This window comes from Lissotriton helveticus, chromosome 8, assembly GCF_964261635.1.
Source record: "Lissotriton helveticus chromosome 8, aLisHel1.1, whole genome shotgun sequence".
Classification (NCBI taxonomy): Eukaryota; Metazoa; Chordata; class Amphibia; order Caudata; family Salamandridae; genus Lissotriton; species Lissotriton helveticus.
Genome location: NC_136069.1, coordinates 1,495,411,531 through 1,495,429,678, shown reverse-complemented (window position 1 = coordinate 1,495,429,678; position 18,148 = coordinate 1,495,411,531). Strand labels below are relative to the sequence as shown.

Here is an 18,148-nt window from a genome sequence, read left to right as displayed (position 1 = left end):
AATGGTGACAAAACGGAGCTCATGCTCCTGGGCCCTGCCGACCCCACATTCTTCAACTTACTGTGGCCCCCCTGTCTAGGTCCCCCTCCGGCCCCGAAGGGTAACATCAAAAGCCATGGGGTATGGCTGGACAGGAGTCTCTCACTCAACACTCAGGTCACAAAGCTCTCAGCCACCTGCTTTGGAATACTCAGGACACTGAAGAAGGTTCTTCCTTTGCTCCCAATGGAGGCAAAGCAGATAGCCATACAGGGCCTGATACAATCACAGCTGGACTCCAACAACGTCCTATATCTGGGTGCACCAGAGTACACCTTAAAGAGGGTATACAACCTTTACAACGCAACTTTTACCACGACCTACCATTACCACGCATTTTTTACAACGCAGGATCCATGACAACGCATACCATTACCACGCATGTATTTACAACGCAGGTACTTTTACAACGCATACCATTACAACGTAAGTATTGGTAAGTATATTATTTTATGAAAAATATTATTTGGTTTTTTTTGTAAAGGGGTATTTTTTGGGTTCAGGGTCAGTTTTGGGTTTTTGGGTAAAGGGGTATTTTTAGGGTTTAGGGTCAGTTTTCAGTTTTTGGGTAAAGGGGTATTTTTAGGGTTTAGGGTCAGTTTTCAGTTTTTGGGTAAAGGGGTATTTTTAGGGTTCAGGGTCAGTTTTCAGTTTTTGGGTAAAGGGGTATTTTTAGGGTTCAGGGTCAGTTTTCAGTTTTTGGGTAAAGGGGTATTTTTAGGGTTCAGGGTCAGTTTTCAGTTTTTGGGTAAAGGGGTATTTTTAGGGTTCAGGGTCAGTTTTCAGTTTTTGGGTAAAGGGGTATTTTTAGGGTTCGGGGTCAGTTTTCAGTTTTTGGGTAAAGGGGTATTTTTAGGGTTCGGGGTCAGTTTTCAGTTTTTGGGTAAAGGGGTATTTTTAGGGTTCAGGGTCAGTTTTCAGTTTTTGGGTAAAGGGGTATTTTTAGGGTTCGGGGTCAGTTTTTAGTTTTTGGGTAAAGGGGTATTTTTAGGGTTCAGGGTCAGTTTTGGGTTTTTGGGTAAAGGGGTATTTTTAGGGTTCAGGGTCAGTTTTGGGTTTTAGGGTAAAAGGGTATTTTTAGGGTTAAGGGTCAGTTTTGGGTTTTTGGGTAAAGGGGTATTTTTAGGGTTCAGGGTCAGTTTTGAGTTTTTGGGTAAAAGGGGTATTTTTTGGGTTCAAGGTCACTTTTGGGTTTAAATTTAAATTACATTAAATTAAATTGATTAAATTAAATTAAATTAATTAAATTAAATTAAATTAATTAAATTAAATTAAATTACATTATATTAATTTTAATTAAATTAAATATTAAAAAATATTATATACTTACCAATACGTACGTTGTAATTGTATGCGTTGTAAAGGTATATGCGTTGTAAATACATGCGTGGTAATGGTATGCGTTGTCATGGATCCTGCGTTGTAAAAAATGCGTGGTAATGGTAGGCGTGGTAAAAGTATGCGTTGTAACGTCATACATCCCTTAAAGAGATTACAGCTGGTACAAAACTGTGCCGCGCGTATAAGCATGAGCGCAAAATCCGCTCCGATCGCGGATTTTGCGGATTTTCGGTGAATCCGCGATCCGCGAACTCTCGTGGATTTACCGAAAATCCGCAATCCGCGATCGGAGCGGATTTTGCGGTCAAAAGTTCAAGCGAGCCTAATTAACGATGGCGCCGGCAAGCTGCCAGCACCATCCTGCAATAGTTACTTAATTAGCTTCAACAGGAAGCTCTAATAGATAAGATACAGCAGGGGCTCGAGCGCCTGCTTTATTTTAACAGTTGGAGCTTCCTGTTGAAGCTAATTAAGTAACTATTGCAGGATGGCGCTGGCAGCTTGCCGGCGCCATCGTAAATTATTTCAACGGTGGTGTCTTCTTGAATAAATATGAAGGGCAGGGTTCATTCGGGCACGACGGTCCTGGCACAAAAAAATAAACCTCAACAGGAAACACTTGCAGATATCAATAAAGCATGTGCCCTAGTTGAAGCTTAAATTCAGTGACTCATTCATCAGCCCAAAAATTAATCTGCTGCTCTGATCGGTCTCTGCCCTTTTATACACACAAGAGGCATGCTCGCATGGACGCCCCGTCCGTTTGGCCCCGCCCACACACTCGAGGTGTGCACCGTCTTCCCGCCATTTACCCACTATGATGGACATTTCACTCAAGGGACCCCTGCGCACTTCGGCGCGATTGCATAGTAACACACACTTGGTCGCTGGAACTAGTTGAAGCGCAAATGCAGTGACTCATTAATCAGCCCAAAAAAAATCGTGAGCGTTGGGAGGCTGTGCCTTCTTCCCAAATATATCATCGAAAATCCGCTGTGATGCTGCTCTGATCGGTCTCTGACCTTTTAGACACACAAGAGGCATGTGCGCTCGCGTGGAAGCCCCGTCCGTTTGGCCCCGCCCACACACTCGATGAAGCCCCGCCCCCAAATCCGCAAATCCGCGGATTTTGCGGATCCACGATCCGTGGATCCGCTAAATCCGCGAATCGTGGATCCGCAAAATCCGCCCATGCTTACGCGCGTACTCTGCTGCAGATTCCTCGTAGATTGTCAGTAAAGGCGGCTCTGACTAATCTTCACTGGCTCCCAGTGCGTAAGAGAGTCATTTTTAAAGCAATGTGTATTGCTCACCAGGCTTTCTGGGATTCGGGTCCCCTAATCACCCGTAATCTAGTAAGCCAGTATCACCCAGGTAGAAATCTGCGCTCTAGTCAGGCCTTCTTGGCAGCAGTCCCCAGAGTTAAAAGGACTAGATCTGGCGGAAGGACGTTTGCCTTCAATGCCGCCAAGATCTGGAACTCCCTCCCGTCTCACTTGAGATCCAATCCTGATCTCGTTTCCTTCCGTAAACAGTTAAAAACACACCTATTCAATTCCGTTTAATTTAACTCAGTTTTTCCCTCCTTTTCTGGTTCTTAAACTTTTCTGGTTCTTAACCTCTTTTACCCCTCACCTGGTTCCTTTTTTAGCGCTTGGACGCCTCAGGGCAGCAATCGCGCTGTTATAAATTCTATTTCATTCATTCATTCATTCTCTCGTTATATACTAGATAAGAAACTCTTCTGAGTTGAGGTGGGAACTTATGGTAGTGTTTGCCAAATGTGTTAAATGTTTCCTTCGGTTACTAAGAGGGAGTACGCGTTCCACCATACATACTCCTTTATTACTGCCTACATCCCCAAGGCACACTTCCACATTCATTTTCATATGGAACGGTGATTGATGAAGAGTCAGAGGGGGTTTGTCCTCCCCTCTTCCTGGCAAGAAGTGCTGTAACTGTCATTACCCAAATCAGTGATACTCATTGAATTGAACATGGAAAGGTGAAATACTGAAATAACTTTTCTGTAATTTCAACCTTTTCTTCCTCTATCTTCATCAGCTACATGCTGTTCTAAGACACTGATCAATAGACATTTCTTTTTGAACATGACCAAACTCCATCCTATAATTGTTCCTCACCATTACCTCTTCTCAGACTATTTCAGTTATTGGGCTGGACCCAGAGGAGACAGTAGATGTATTTCCCCTTCTTAAGAATTCCAGCCTTTCATTGCTGTTATTTGAAGTAGGTCCTTCTTTTCAAGTAATCAAAAGTAACTCTCTCCCTGTAGGTGACACTCTTCATTTGTCTGGAATTAAAGTAATCTCTTCTCCCTCTTCAAGGTGCAGTGGGCTGGCTGCCGCTTGCACAGAGAAACACAGGGACAATGTACCCTTTCAGTAATACGGCCAAAGAGGTGCATAAATGTATGGATTGTATTACAATCTGTAAGTAGTGAGGAGGGGACGAATGGGGAACAGCAGATCTGGTGTGGAATCCATAGATCTTTACGCTTTACTGATGTTCACTTTTTCCAGTCTCTCTCAATATTCCCCATGACAGAGATTTAATGGCTTATTGGTCTAGGATGGCTATCATTCGACTCAATACCTAGCATTTTCATGTACCCATTATATTAGTGCCCTAACCTTCCCTAGCTCCTATCGATCTTGTCCACCAGGCTCTTATAAGCCTTTTTTCGGAGAGCCTCCTCTAGGCTCTTTGGAAGTTGACTGCCACTTAGATGGCAACCGGGTACCTTTACTGAAGAATGTACACTTTTGATGCTGAGGGGGAGTGAAGAAGACTAAGACATGAAACAGTGACTCTTGTTTCAACTTACTGTCCTTTTTTCTCTACAAGCACTACAGGCAGAAGCCAAAATCCTTTCAATCACCTTTTCCTGTGGTACCAATGAGGTTGCCCTGTTTTAACCATACCTATTCTTTCGTCAGTTTTGTAAAGCATGTTCATATATCCAATGTGCCTTATCTCCCCACCGGCATGCTCAGAAAGACATTGTATTTTCTAGCTGTCCTTCCAGGATGTCCTGCTGTTTTGATAGCATTCCTACCTGAAGACACTTTTGGTCTGATGATGACATTGTCACCTCAACTGCTTTGAATGGTCAATATTGCAACATTTACATTATCTAAAAAAAATTGCTCAGTAGGTGATACATATCCTACTATCCCTGTGGCCCATCCAGCCCATTACATGCTATCCTGGCACAGTTTCTTCGTCTTTCCGATCCCTAGGCAAGGATATTCAGAGGTCACTGCAGTGTCGCTGTACCCTTCCCTCATCGTTGCCAATATTAACCCTAAATCAAATGCAGAACGTAATGAGAAAATCAATGATAAAGAAGAAAGACATATCTCCAGTACATTGACCAGGGGTAATGAGAAGATCTTAACGCCTATTAAAGAACACAATAAGAAAAAATCTTTGAAATTGTACTAAAAAATGCAAAAGCGCAGTCAAGAAGCTTAGAGGTCCCCAAGATGAAAGTTTTGATTAACTTATGCATGCTTGCTCAGTTTTGCATTTTCAGCAGATTAGAATATGGAGATATGCCCTAACTTTCCTTCAGTCAATGAGCAAAACTATCTCAGCACAATTAGCAAATATTTTATAAAATAGCATCAATGCATCCTTAACAACCAAATACATGCTAAAACACTAAAACCAACCATTGCTGCTTATCTGATGGAGTGAACATCTATTTTCCCATCCCGTGAACATTGCACATGAAGGCTCCTAAATATATCATTCTGGGTGCAGACATTTCTGGCTGTTCTCTTTATCCCTGTTAATTTGGGGCTTCCTTTTCATGGCAAAGGCCTCTCTATGCTCTCCATTGATGAAAAGCTCACTCAGTGTAAGCCTGTTGCTGTGACCACAAATAGGACATCACCACTAGCCCTTCATTCCCCAGACAACCAATCCTTCAAGTGGTTTGGGGAGAGGTTCGAGACACTTCAAAGCAAGACAGATCCAAAGATTGCTTTGGTTATTTTACTTTCAAGAGCCATTGGGCAAGGGAGGGCAGAACCAATGAAGACATTCCAAAGCATGCTTCAAAGGGTTCTTTTCTCCTCCCTTCCTAGATCAACGCAACAGAATGTATTGTTCTGTACCTAGGTATACTGACAACTGGGAGTGGGCAACCATTTCCCTCCACAGTTAGCCAGGACCTTTGTGTCCTGTCAGTAAGTGGCAGGCCTCCAGACTCACGCTAACAAACATCTCAGTTTCTGCTCCTCTATCGGACTCAATTTCCGGGAAATGCATAAGTGTAAAAGCTCAGCAGATAAACCACACTTTCCACGAGTGGTAGCTCTTCGTTGACACTGCTTCACAAATATTTGGCTGACTGGTCACTGTAACTGTCCCCGGTTATCCTTGTAGGAAGAAAAGAGTTTAACTACAGTAAAATTACTAGTAAGGTCTGTCCACGGGGACAGAAAAGGCCGTTTGGACAACTTTTCATGCTGATCTGGAGCCATCCTAGTCCGACTTGTCTGCCTATGTTTTACTACATAAAGTAAGAAGTGCAGCTCAGGAACCTGCAGGCAAGTGGATGAGCCACTGATGCATGGGTAATGCTGCCTGCCGTTTCCTAGGAGAGTGCAGGTAGAAAGTGGGGTGAGGGTGGAGGAACTGAGCGCCTTCTACATACTAATAAGTTTGGGGTTTTTTCGCACAGAGGTTAAATTCTCTATTACTGTGAACATGCGGAACATACTGCAGAAAATGAATCACCTGCACACATCTCAACAAGACTACATCTCTGGATTTCTCAGTATCCATTTGTACAGGAAGTGATATCACTGTAAATCTCTTATGGGCTTCATGGGCACAATCCTACAATGGTTCACATCCTACCTCACCAACCAACATCAACTCATTCATATAGAAAGCACAGGAGCTCAGATTCTCTGCACCACATGTGAAGTCCTCCAGAACACCAACCTGTCACTCATATTTTTCAACCTCTATGTCAAATGCATGAGACCATCCTCACAGACAGCAGTATCAATATGTACCAGTATGCTGAGGACACCCAACTCTGACTCTAAATCTCCACAACCAACAATATATGAGACAGAAAGCCTTCCTCAAAAGCATTTAGACCTGGATGTCAACAAATTACCTAATGCCGAACCCCACAAAGACTAAATCCCTCCTGTTGCCAACAACTCCAAACATCCTCTGATTCAATTATTACTCTCCATCCTACACCTGACCGCCTCAGGTTCACCCTAGACCTAAACGTCTCACTCAAAGCATTGCGAGGAAGACCAAAGCAGCCCGGGTCTAGCTCGCTCTCTCTCTCTCATGAAAAAAGTGAAACATTTTCTTGCAGTAGAAGAGTTCAGAACAGTAGTTTAAGCCCTAGTCCTCCCCCACCTAATCGGGGGCAACACTCTGCTCAACAGCATTCCAAACACCACTTTCGCTCACTTGAAAGGCATCTTCCACACAGCAGCAAGGCTCATCGAGGGGCTGAAGATATCTGAGCCACATCTCCCTTGGGCTAGAAGATCTTCCCTGGCTCTCCCTGCAAACCTCTGTCATCTTTAATATCAGCTGCATCACTTACATGGACTGTAAACATAGACCCCATCTACCTACCTAACAAACTAACACGATCTGGAGGTCAATGCCAGACGAAGACCTCAGACATCAGCTGGTAAGAGCCTAAATCCTGCAGGAAGGAGACATCTGAACTACAGCAACTCTCTTACACCTCAGGAAGAAACTAAAAACTTTACTCTTCAAAGTACACTATCCCAGATAGGCTCACTTCTCACCCATTCCACTAGTCTGCCTTGTCCTCTCACATATCCCTTCCTTCCCTATGTATCCCCACTGGTACATGTCCCGTGTGCAGCGCTTCGTTGCTAGTCTGCTGGGTTCAAGCTTTAGGAATACCCGGGCACATGCATCATTGTCAATTGCATTCGCAAACGGTGCGAATCGCAATTTTCGGCCGTTTGCGAATGCAATTGACAAAATTGGGATGCATCATGTTTTTCGCAATTTTAGAAATCGCAATCATGTTGCGATTTCTAAAATTGCGATTGCATTTAAGAAATCGCAATTTGAGATTTCTTAAATGCAATGCATGAACATTTTAAATTTGCGAATTCGCAACTAGGGAGAGGTAAATTACCATGAAGTTGACCTTCATGGTAATTTGCGAAAACTTTAAAAAATGCACAAAAGTGCATTTTTAAAAGTTTCATTTTACACACACACATGCCCCTGGGGCATGTGTGTGTGAAAAATGCACTTAAAGTTATATTTCAGGGGTGCAGGGGGGTCCTTTGGACCCCCCTGCACCCTTGAAATTGCATTCTCAATTTGCGATTCGCAAATTGCGAATCGCAAATTGAGAATGACTTCCCATTCATTCCTATGGGCCTAATCAATGGGAACGGATTCCTTAATTGCAATTCGCAAATTGTGAATCGCAATTAAGGAATTTTAAGAAATCGCAAAAAAAATTGCAATTTCTTGATGCATAGCCTTTTGCGATTTCTTAATTGCGATTCCTTAATTTTCGCAATTAAGAAATCGCAAACGGCAACAATGATGCATGTGGCCGACTAAAACATACATACATGTTAATACACCTAAGCTCCATTGGGTGGAGTCTTTGCATCTTGTGTGGGAACGGATCATTTCTTCATGTGAACGTGTTCTTTGTGATCTGGGACTCACCAATGTCTATTAGCAGAAAAACAAATAAACATTTCATATAATGCATGCACACATCCATTACCACCTCTGTGAATTGTACTTATCTTTGGGTCAAGTAAATCGTGTAAGTCTGCCCCAGTGTACCTAAATTACAGTGTCAGTACAAAAAGTACTATCATCCAATGACATTTAAAATGTTTTCGAAATTACAGATTCTTCCACTCGGGTTTGAAAGTTGACCATATAATACTGTTGACCTATGTGAAAGAAATGATTCTTGAGGTCTATCTAATGCCAAATAATTTCAATATATAAAGAAAACTGTAAAAGATAGCATCAGTCACATTAATTTGTCATTGAAGAAAAGTGAAATGGATGTGAAGAGCATAAGTTCTTATTTGGTACTCCTGCTGTAAAGGATCACAGCTCTCTTGGGTGACAAGAAAGCTGTGGTAAGATGAATTTCATTTTTAGGAGTATTGCTAGATCATTTGAGAAATTAATTGTATAAACTTGCAGTATTGGTCGTATATTGATTTTCAAATTTATTTTTTTAGGACTATGGCCGAGAGAGCTGCTCAATTTGCTAAGATGTTCAAGCTGCAAAAATCATTACAGGAAGATTGGGCAAGGAGTGCAGAAATGAAAAGGCAGAGAGACTGTGAAGAGGAGAAGATTATTCAGTAAGATTTGCTCCTTTATTTCAGTATCCATAATCTTTAAGTACTCCTAATATGTATTCTTTTTAGAAGCTGCCTTTGAGTGAATGGGAGAAGGAACATATGACATAATATGTATGCTGAGCAAGTAATGCAATTTACAAACCAACACCATATTGTCATATAACATAGGACTCCAAAATGTAATCTTTTAAATATTCACATGCTTGAATCACTCTCAATTGCCAGGATGGGAATCCCCGGTACACTAAAATAGCAGTATGCAGTATAAAATCGCCATAGGCCTGAAACAACATTGAATATTTAGTAGTACATCTACCTCATTTGAAAGAACCCAAACTTCAGCCAATGAGGTGGAAGCGTAAGCTCTCCTACTCCCCCTAGAGGCCACCACAGCTCAGATTTCTACTGCATGTCGTGTGCGAGAGACCTCTCACTGAACCGTACCTCTGTTACATTCTTGATCTGCCCTGGATATGACCCAGCCCCTTCATCAGCACTAAATTACTGGGAGCTGTTTTTAGGGAAATGTTATCAAATTCTTGGCCAGGGAGATCTTTATATCCAACACACAGAAGGTGATGTGAGGAGGCTTGCAATAAGTCTAACCACTGCCAATCGTTCGGGTAGCATTCCAAACCCATTGTTTTTTTGCCCACCATGCCACCTCAGTTTGAACCCAGGCATATGCAAATCAGTCTTGACCCCGCCCCAATAGGAACAGGCCAGCCAGAACTGCCAAACGAGGTCCTCTCCGAACTGGAACACAAGCAACCCAAGATCGGTTCCGCCCTTATTAGGGCTCTTCAGTCGGGTTCCTCCCACTTTTGTGTGTCTTATAGATCTTTATATCTAACAACCAACTGTCACCATGGCTAGCAGAGATGGTTCAGGTAATATTTCTGTATTGGAGACCAAACTTTCCTATGGGAAATAAATGGGAATTCACACTTTTGGAATCCTCCTGTTTGACGTATCAGCTCAAACATTTCAATGAAGGAGCCAAAATTAATGTTTTTATTTCACAAAGTGTAGTTGTACAAAAACCCATAGCTCTCAGAGAACTATGAAAAATATTTCATGATTCACTGTGTGATAGGGATTTCTTCTTCATAATGACAGCACCTAACCGTTCTTCAGAACTTTAACAATGGCTTCTAGGTCTGTGTGGCAGGGAGTACCAAGTTTTGAGATAATCTTATCTAAATTATGCCTCCCAATCTCTGGTGGTATTATTTTCATGCATTTGAGCTATAAACAACATTTGTTTCTAAATTCTGCAAAATATGCAAATTATGTGGGAAGGGCGCTACATCCTTAATTAATGCAGTAAAGGCTGCAGCCCCAGAATCATATAGATCTACTAGCCCTCACTATTGTCCATTGCTTATTAACAATTTGTTCCTGAAACAAAACGTAATCATTCCGTTTTCAGTCAGTTCACATTGTTACCTGCATTTTGAAGAAAAGTTGCAAATACACCAAAATAAACTTAATATAGAAAATACATAACTGGTAACTAGTGTAATATGTTTCCATATCCATCTCTGGGATCTAGTGACATATGCAAACCATGCTGCCTTCAGCCTTGTGGTTAACTTGTTTGTCCATCTATAAATCCATCCATCCACCCACACTTATGATGTTATGGCTAGAACAGAGGACAAAGTTTCTTTTGAAAATTATTGTTTGTGGTATGTGTATCTGTGATACACATGCTCTGCATACTCCTGCCTTCTAGTGTTGAACTCGGACATGCACAACTTGTTTTTTTCCGAAAGAGTCTTTCAAGTCAAGAGGTATAGTGACTCTTCCTAAGACTGGTAATACACATTGGCTTTGACTCCAAAGTTAGACTATTTTCTTCCACTGTTGGGGTTGGACATAATTCACCAGGGTTTGGAGTCAAAGCCACATGTTGCTCTTCGTCTGGGCCTTTCAAGTCTCCGTTCCCAGTATCCTTGGACAATCCTTCTTTGCATTGAGTTTTCATCGCCTCTGTCGAGCTCCCTACGCTGGATCCGTATCTTCGGGTTCCCAGACACCTGTTCCGTCCGGTCCCACGCTCGAGAATGCATGCACCTTGATGAGAAAAACACCCTTTTGTTGCTGTCCACAATGATTTTCCAAGTACTCGTGGGTAGATCCATTCATCGATTTTAATCTCTGCCTGTTGCGGGAGCATAATAAGACCTTCTCCACCTGCCTTGCCTTTCGCTCGAAAATAACCATCTGGAACCATCATGAATGTAGGCTTGCTTGACGCGCCACGGAACAGCACGAGATGCCGATATGCCCAACATCTTCAGTGAAGATGTCAAAGGAGAAGAAGTATAAGGAAAGGCTGAGGTTGAACAGTTTGCCGCTTTCAGCTTGGAACACAATTTGCCCTCAGACTCCGAGGTCCTAGACCCGCAGCCCATGCCGGGCCAGCGTCAAAAGATGACATCAATAAGTGCTAGTTCCCACTGTTAAAGCTGAGTCGGGTCGGGGACAATCGGTATTTGCCCGGCGGTATTGCCTCTGTGGCCCTCTAGTTATTTAATCAATGAAGAGGCAGGCGCTGGAGACTGGAAGGCAGGAAACAAGGTTTTTATTCTCTCCGGAGGAGAACACCACAAAACGGGCAGAAGGTATCGTCCTGAGGTGCTCTACCTACATTTCTGAGGCCTGGCCTCTTATACACTGTTTTATGACTTTATTGCAGATTACATATTCATGTTAAAGCTTTGATGTATGGAAAAGACATTCCCGGAACTCCCCTTTGGGCCCGTTCCCACACACATTTACAGTTGAAGTCCCCACCCTAGTCGCAACAGGTGATGAGTATCGCGCAGCTGGGTATTCCGCCGATTCACGGAATGTGGGGGGTTTGATCGGGTCTCATGGAGTGGGGGCTTTGATCAACCCGGGGATCCTTTGATGGGGGAAGCTTTCTATTGTACGGGGAGGGGCAAGGAATGGTATCGGCAGAGCTGGGTGTCGGCCTGGGAACGGGGAAGACAAACGGGCACACGGGGAGAAAAGGGGGTTTGCAGCTAAGGGCCGGGGATCATGAAAGGGAAGAAGGGAGGTGTCGCGCTGGGAACAGGATGAGGGCCTGGGGCAGAGCAGCGCCGAAGAGGGGTTTATGGTTCAAGGCAGGTGCAAGCAGGGGGTTGGTCAGCGTGCAGGCTTAGTGAGGGCGAAGGGCTATATCAGGGGCCAGCGGCATGCAAAAGGGTTCGCTCTGATCAGGGAATCTTAAAATGGCGGGTGCGCACGACAAAAGTGTGGCATCAGGGGAAGAGGCAAGATGGCGCAGATAATGTTCACCAAACCGTACTCATTTTCAACAGTCCTCCCTTTAACATATCCAAGACATCTTGCTGGTTCATTTTCTACTCGGTTCTATTGTGGTGGGCATGAGAAAGAAAACGGTAGGAACCCTAGATGAAAAGAGTTGTAAACAATACATTTTAACATTTCTAGTTTTAGGAGGTGGACCTATTTGATAAACTTTGATCAATTTGTTTTAGCAGGAAAGTCATAGAAATGTAATACAAAAAACGATTCTGTAGCGAGAGCAGCAAGTACATTTCATAACGTGAACTGGTAGGTTATTACATATATCAGATTCGGATTGGAGCATGATCAATACAATGGCGGCTGGGAGAGAAATGAGGCATAGCAGAAACGGTGATTGAGGATGTCAAATGTTCGAAGTTAACGAGTTCTCATTATTCTTTGTTGTCTTTCGTTGGCGCTGTGGAGCACCGGCGGTGGAGCTACAAGTCCAGCTCTATTCTAAGTTCTGCGTTGCAGGGCACGACCCTTTCCTCGCGTTTCTGGTCGGAAAGGTCCTTTTCGCCCTGTGTCCTTTGAGGTGATTGTCAGAAAGTTCAGATGGAAGAAGAGCGTACAAAACAGTCCATAGGGTAGGTCGGAGAAAAAGGGGGATGGAGCAAGGCCAAATTAGGAACAAACTAGGGGAACGAGAGACTTCAGATGGGCGGGCTCATGACCGAGTCTGGAGAGCGGGGACCTTTCGGCACACATTCGAACATAGAGCGGGGGCATCAGTTTAGCCCTTTCTTCTCACTTTGCTGGAGGTAGTGCCTCGTCCTGTAGCTCTGTTCTGTCGCGGTCTCGCCTTGGCCCATGTCGTAGGTGTTCCATAGTCTGCAGTCAGGCGTCGTGCTCCCACATCCGGTCCTTCTCTCTCCTGACAGCCGTACCCTTAAACGAGTTTGAAAAGACAGTCTTTAGAGAATTTGCAGAGGAAGGAAATCACAAAAGTCTATTTCTCTCCCAGCTTCAGATAGAAATGAAAACGTCCGTTATTTTAGGGTTCACAACTAACATATAAATGACCGATGATGGGCCTGTTGGAGGTATTATGGCTTTCCTTCATAATTATTTATTACAGTTTCGACAGTTTATCTGATGGAGACCCACCTTCGTAAGACGGGCTTGACAAAGTTATGCCGTTCTCTAGGGCTTTATATTTACCAAGGGTACTGTGTGCTATCGACATGGTACTAAACAGATATTTTGCTGAGGGACGAACATAGGCTAAACAGTTCTTTTTATCAATGCGTCCTGTTTTTCAACTAAACATTTTTTTTTTTTCTTTTTTTTTTTTTTTTTTACTTTCGGCAGGGTTCATTTCAACGACTTCTTCACTTTGGTCTAGTCTTTTAACCTTGTAAAACATCATTCTGGTTCCTACGTAGCTTCCTACGGCCTGAGTACTTAATCAGAAAAGACAGGGGTTTTATGGGAGACAACTAGGGACATATAAACTTGTGGTAAGGGCGTAAATCGACCCATTCCTCACAACCGGGAATGAGGGGTAGTTTCATAACTCCAGTTTGGAGCGGCTGATACAGGGGATGTAACAGGGGTGATCATTTTTCCTGTTTGGGTATTGCGACAATTCGGGGCGGGGAGGGTCGCGTATTCTGAGGTCCTTGTTTTATACCATAGGAGCCGTTGACATGTAGTTCCCTTATTACGGGCCAGATTAGGGAACCTCTGTCGTCTTACCTGTCCTTTCCCTTACGGCCCAACCTCGGTTCATTGACTTCTAGCGGAAAAGGAGAGGTAATGACACGGTCTCAGGGTGATTGTATTAAAGACAAGTTTTTGTGCAAATACTGACGGTATTTGAAGCCAATTAGGTGGTGCGCTAGGGGTGGCAGTCTGCCAATTTCGGGGCTAATCGCTCGGAAGAGTGGGAGTGCAAAAATAGAAGGAGAGAGAGAGAGAGAGAGTGCAACGGCAGGCTAAATAGTACACGTGCAACAGAGAGGGTGGCAGTGTATTCAAGAAAGGCTATTTAGTGCATTACACAGTAAAGGACATTCACGGGTCTGCGTTAGGATCTTGTAATCATGCAGTTTGAGTATTAGACAGGGTAGAGGGGACGTGCCTTGAGAAAAGGAAAGAAGAGAGGAGGTACCATTTTGTCGCATTTTCTCGCATTCTCGGTCCTTCGACCAGTTGGGTCAGCGCCTCGGTCACACACACACATTCTCTCATAGTTTCGCATCATACGTGACATGGGTTCATTCGTCCGGTCTGGTTTAAGGGTGATCACTTTTTATCAGGTCGTGCTAATTTTTCGGGTTTGTTCGATACGTGAGTAGTTTGCAGGCGTGCTTAGGCACCACCTTGCGGCGCTAGTCTGCTTCGTGTATTAGACATGGCAAGGCTTCAGATCTTCGCCACACCTCGGCTGTAATTTCTGATGTAACCTGCAGAGGGAGGAAAAAAGGGGGGAGGGGAGGGAACAGCATTCGCGCATATTTAAATACATGTATTCAAGAGTCCTTTACTCACCTCTTACTCGTCTTCCCTCCTCGGGGCAGAGTCCCCGGGGATATGGTTTCTGGAGTCGGGGGGGGGGGGCAGTGTGTCCATATAGGTCGTGTGCGGGGAACGTGAAAAGGAAACCAGAGGTGCCTAGTGCGAGGTATCTAGTCAAAGGACGTATCTCACTATCGGGATCCTTAAACCTCCTTCAACGCTGTGGCGTTCTAAGGTTCTTCGGTTCTTGGGTCAGCTCCGTTCCCCGATACCTTGGAACGTTGTACTTTATAACGTTTACATCATTTCATTTCACCCTCCTTTTACATTCCCTCATTTACACCGTTCGTTTTACCCATCCTTGGAAGTCAAGGTCTTCCTCCACGCGAGAGTTCATGAGTCAGTCGCGTACTTTGAAGGCAGAGTGTCGTGTTGTCGATCCGATCCGTCCTCCAGGGCTGGGCAACCATCTTCTTTCAACCTTAAAGAGAGAGCAGAGTAGGGTGCACAGAAAAGAACTTTCCCACCGATCCCACATTTTTAAAATAAAGCATGCAATACCCGTCCATAGTTTCGAAAACCTTTATTTCTCAGAATCATTTCAGTACGTGGATGATGAGGGTGCAGTCGTATTTGGTCGGACATGGTAACGGCTAAAGCGCGTACGGTGGGAGTGTCGTCTTGCGGCAATAAATACATTGGAAAGTTTTATTCATTCATTTGTAAGAAACTAAAACGTCTATTAATTGGCTGGGGGTTCGGGGGCATTTATGTTCATAATTTAGAAGCATTATCATAATAGTTGCAATCAGATTTCCTATATGCATACCGTATGTGTGCGTCGTAAATGAGGTTATACATCAGCTATAAAAAAATATAATACCGTACATTTGCAAATCAACATTTTTAACGGGACCCTTTCACACTGTTCGTCGAGTGAGCTCTCCTTGTCTTTTCTAGCCAAGTGTACAAAGGATCATATAAAGTCTCAGAACATCAAGTTTATATTAGTGCGAAGGAACACCACGAGGTGTTCGCAAGTCCCTCTTGATACCGGCGCCATTTTGGGCGGGGCCGGCTCAGTCCGGAAGTAGCATCAGGGGGAAACGTTTCCCATTACTGGCAGTTTGGACCAGAGTCCTTTTCGGCAGTTCTAGAATTCATGCTAACAGAAGGAGTGGCAATGTCATGTTTATTTCGTTGGCGGTCAAGGCAGCCGTCCCTTACCGGAAACCTGCAGAGGCCGAAGGTTCCGCCGGGGACTTTTGTAGGGTCTTCAAGGCTGCGGAGATGCTGTCGGAGATGGGGGCTCGTGCCCCAGTGGGCAAATGTCCGAGTTATATTGCTGGTCAAGGTTACTCTAGTGGCCGGGGCCCGCCTTCCAGCGGACCCAGACGCCATTTTGAGGCCCTACAGGGGCCACTCTCGTCGAGTTTGCAAGAGTGGAAGAGATCCTTCGGAGTGAAAGGAAGAGGTCCCTGTTGTGTGAAAGCGGGACGTTCGGCTGGGGTGCAGCTGTGATGCCCCCACCTGGGGGGGCGAGGGAGACTCGTTCGCGCCGTCTCCTTCTCCCGGTGCACTCCATGCTGCTCTTTTTCATCGCCCCGCATGAAGGTCTCTCCACATCCGGTGTTCCCCAAGTCTTGTGCTCAGTGCTGTGGGAGTATGGCCACCTGTGGCGCGCATTCGGCGCGGCACGAGTATCGGTGCAGTCATTGCAGGTTCGGTGTTCCGAAAATATGGCCACCATTGCACGTTCGGTGCTGCGCAAATACTGGGGTGCCACCATGGTGTGTTCGGTGCTGTGCAAGTATGGGCACCATCGCCTGACTGGGGGTGTTCGGCGTTGGGCCGGGGGCTGGGAGACCTCCTATCGGTGGAGGTGGGAGAAGCTCGTCCGCGTCGCCTCTCCCTCCCGGCCCGACCTGGACGCATTCCTGCAGGGGTATGGACAGGGCATCCGCCGCCCAGAGCTGCTGCGGCTGTTGCGGAGGAGAAAAGGAAGAGGTGCCTCGCTCTTCTCTGGACATGTGGCGGGACTACTTAAGTCTATCCAGGCCCGTTGCGGCTGGGCCGAGGAGGCATGTGGCGGGACTACCGGCAACTACCTAGGGCCGTTGCGGCTGGACTCCGCTGGCCCCTGCCTCTCCTCCGGCTTCCCCATATGTTAAGATTTCCTGACCAAGAGTTGGCAGCGGGGCCCGCCTTATATGGGTTGCCGCTGGTTGGGCGTAGCCGTAACCCTGCCCTACTTTGGAAGGTTCCAGAATGGGGGGGGGGGGGCGAATGTTCTGTTTGACTTTCATTTTCTACAGTTTACCGTTATTATTTCTTGTTTGCTGTGTTAAATTAAAAGTTCAAGTTCATCAATGGTCTACGGATTTTGTTGTACCATTTCTTTCTTTCCAGGTTGCTTTTATGCTAAGTTTCTGCTTAACAGAGGTTGAGTAACACGGAAACACGTGTAGAGGGATGACGCAGATTCGTACATTACATACACACAAACTCAGACGGGGGGGGGGGGACAGTACAAGTACGACATACAAAGACCCAAGACGAATATAAAACAGTTATTGGTCATAATTATCTCTTTCCGTTTGTGAATCTTAAAGCGTGGCTGGGTTCCCGTCTTGACGTTGCCCGACCTAGGAGAACTTGAGCATGCCGCTGAAATTGTCCTGGCGAAATCTGTGCCATCGGGCATAATCAAACGTGGTGGTTCTATCTGGTCTGTCTATGTAAGTCGGGTTCTTCTTTGTCTCGCGTTTTTTCTCATACTGCCGATCTGTCGTTCCTGTCGGCCCTTTGCCTTTACTCACGCTCAGTAGAGTCGGGCATTGGGCTTTCCAGTGTCCGACATATCTACAAAAAGCGCATTGGTCTGGCCCTAAGTCTGGTCGTCTTTTGCGTAGTGTCGGGGGATAACTTGTGGGTAGCGGTGTCCTGGGGTTGTCCTGTCGGTATATTTCTCTACTTGGTTTGTCCTCGTCTTTTCTCTGTCGTTGCATAGCCTCTCTGCGCCACATACCGAGACTGTCGAGCATAATAGGCGTTGTCTTATTATTTCGAAGGGCTATTTCTAACGTTTCTATTTTGTCAAGGTCAAAGGATCCTGCCAGTGGCCACTGTTTGTCTTGACTTTCTTTGGTATACCTGTGCCACAATTTATTATAGGCTATGGTAACTAATCCATAGTTTATGAACATGTCCTTATTAGGGGTGCCTTCTAGTGGAGCTATATGGTCCACCTCTAATACACGGTCCGGGCTGAACCAATTATCAATCAATGGGGAGAAGACAGACATGACGGCTCGTAACAAGGGACTAATAAGTCAGCAGTGCCTATCTTATCACTAGGTGCAAAGACTAGACAGAATATTCCTATTCTACGTTGTTTGCAGGCAGTGAATACCTCATGAACAAAAATAAAAAAGAGTAACCAAGAACGCGGAACAATCAAGCAATTAATAAATAAATAAATAGGATAGAAAAAGGACAATGGGGAGAGTAAGTAGGGCGCAAAAGTCTGCGTCCTCTACCCTTTCACTAACCGCAAAGAGGAAGCTGTTGTTTCCGGTTTGCAG

General features: G+C 44.8%; 1 protein-coding gene across 3 annotated transcripts in view; it reads left to right on the top strand.

Annotated features, from left to right (window-relative positions):
- CCDC81 (coiled-coil domain containing 81) overlaps positions 1-18,148 on the top strand; it is a 241,687-nt gene that overhangs the window by 218,450 nt on the left and 5,089 nt on the right. For all 3 annotated transcript variants that reach the window (XM_078658440.1, XM_078658441.1, XM_078658439.1), the window contains exon 14: positions 8,652-8,777. In XM_078658440.1, coding sequence (XP_078514566.1) covers positions 8,652-8,777 — 126 coding nt within the window. The remainder of the gene's footprint in view (positions 1-8,651; positions 8,778-18,148) is intronic.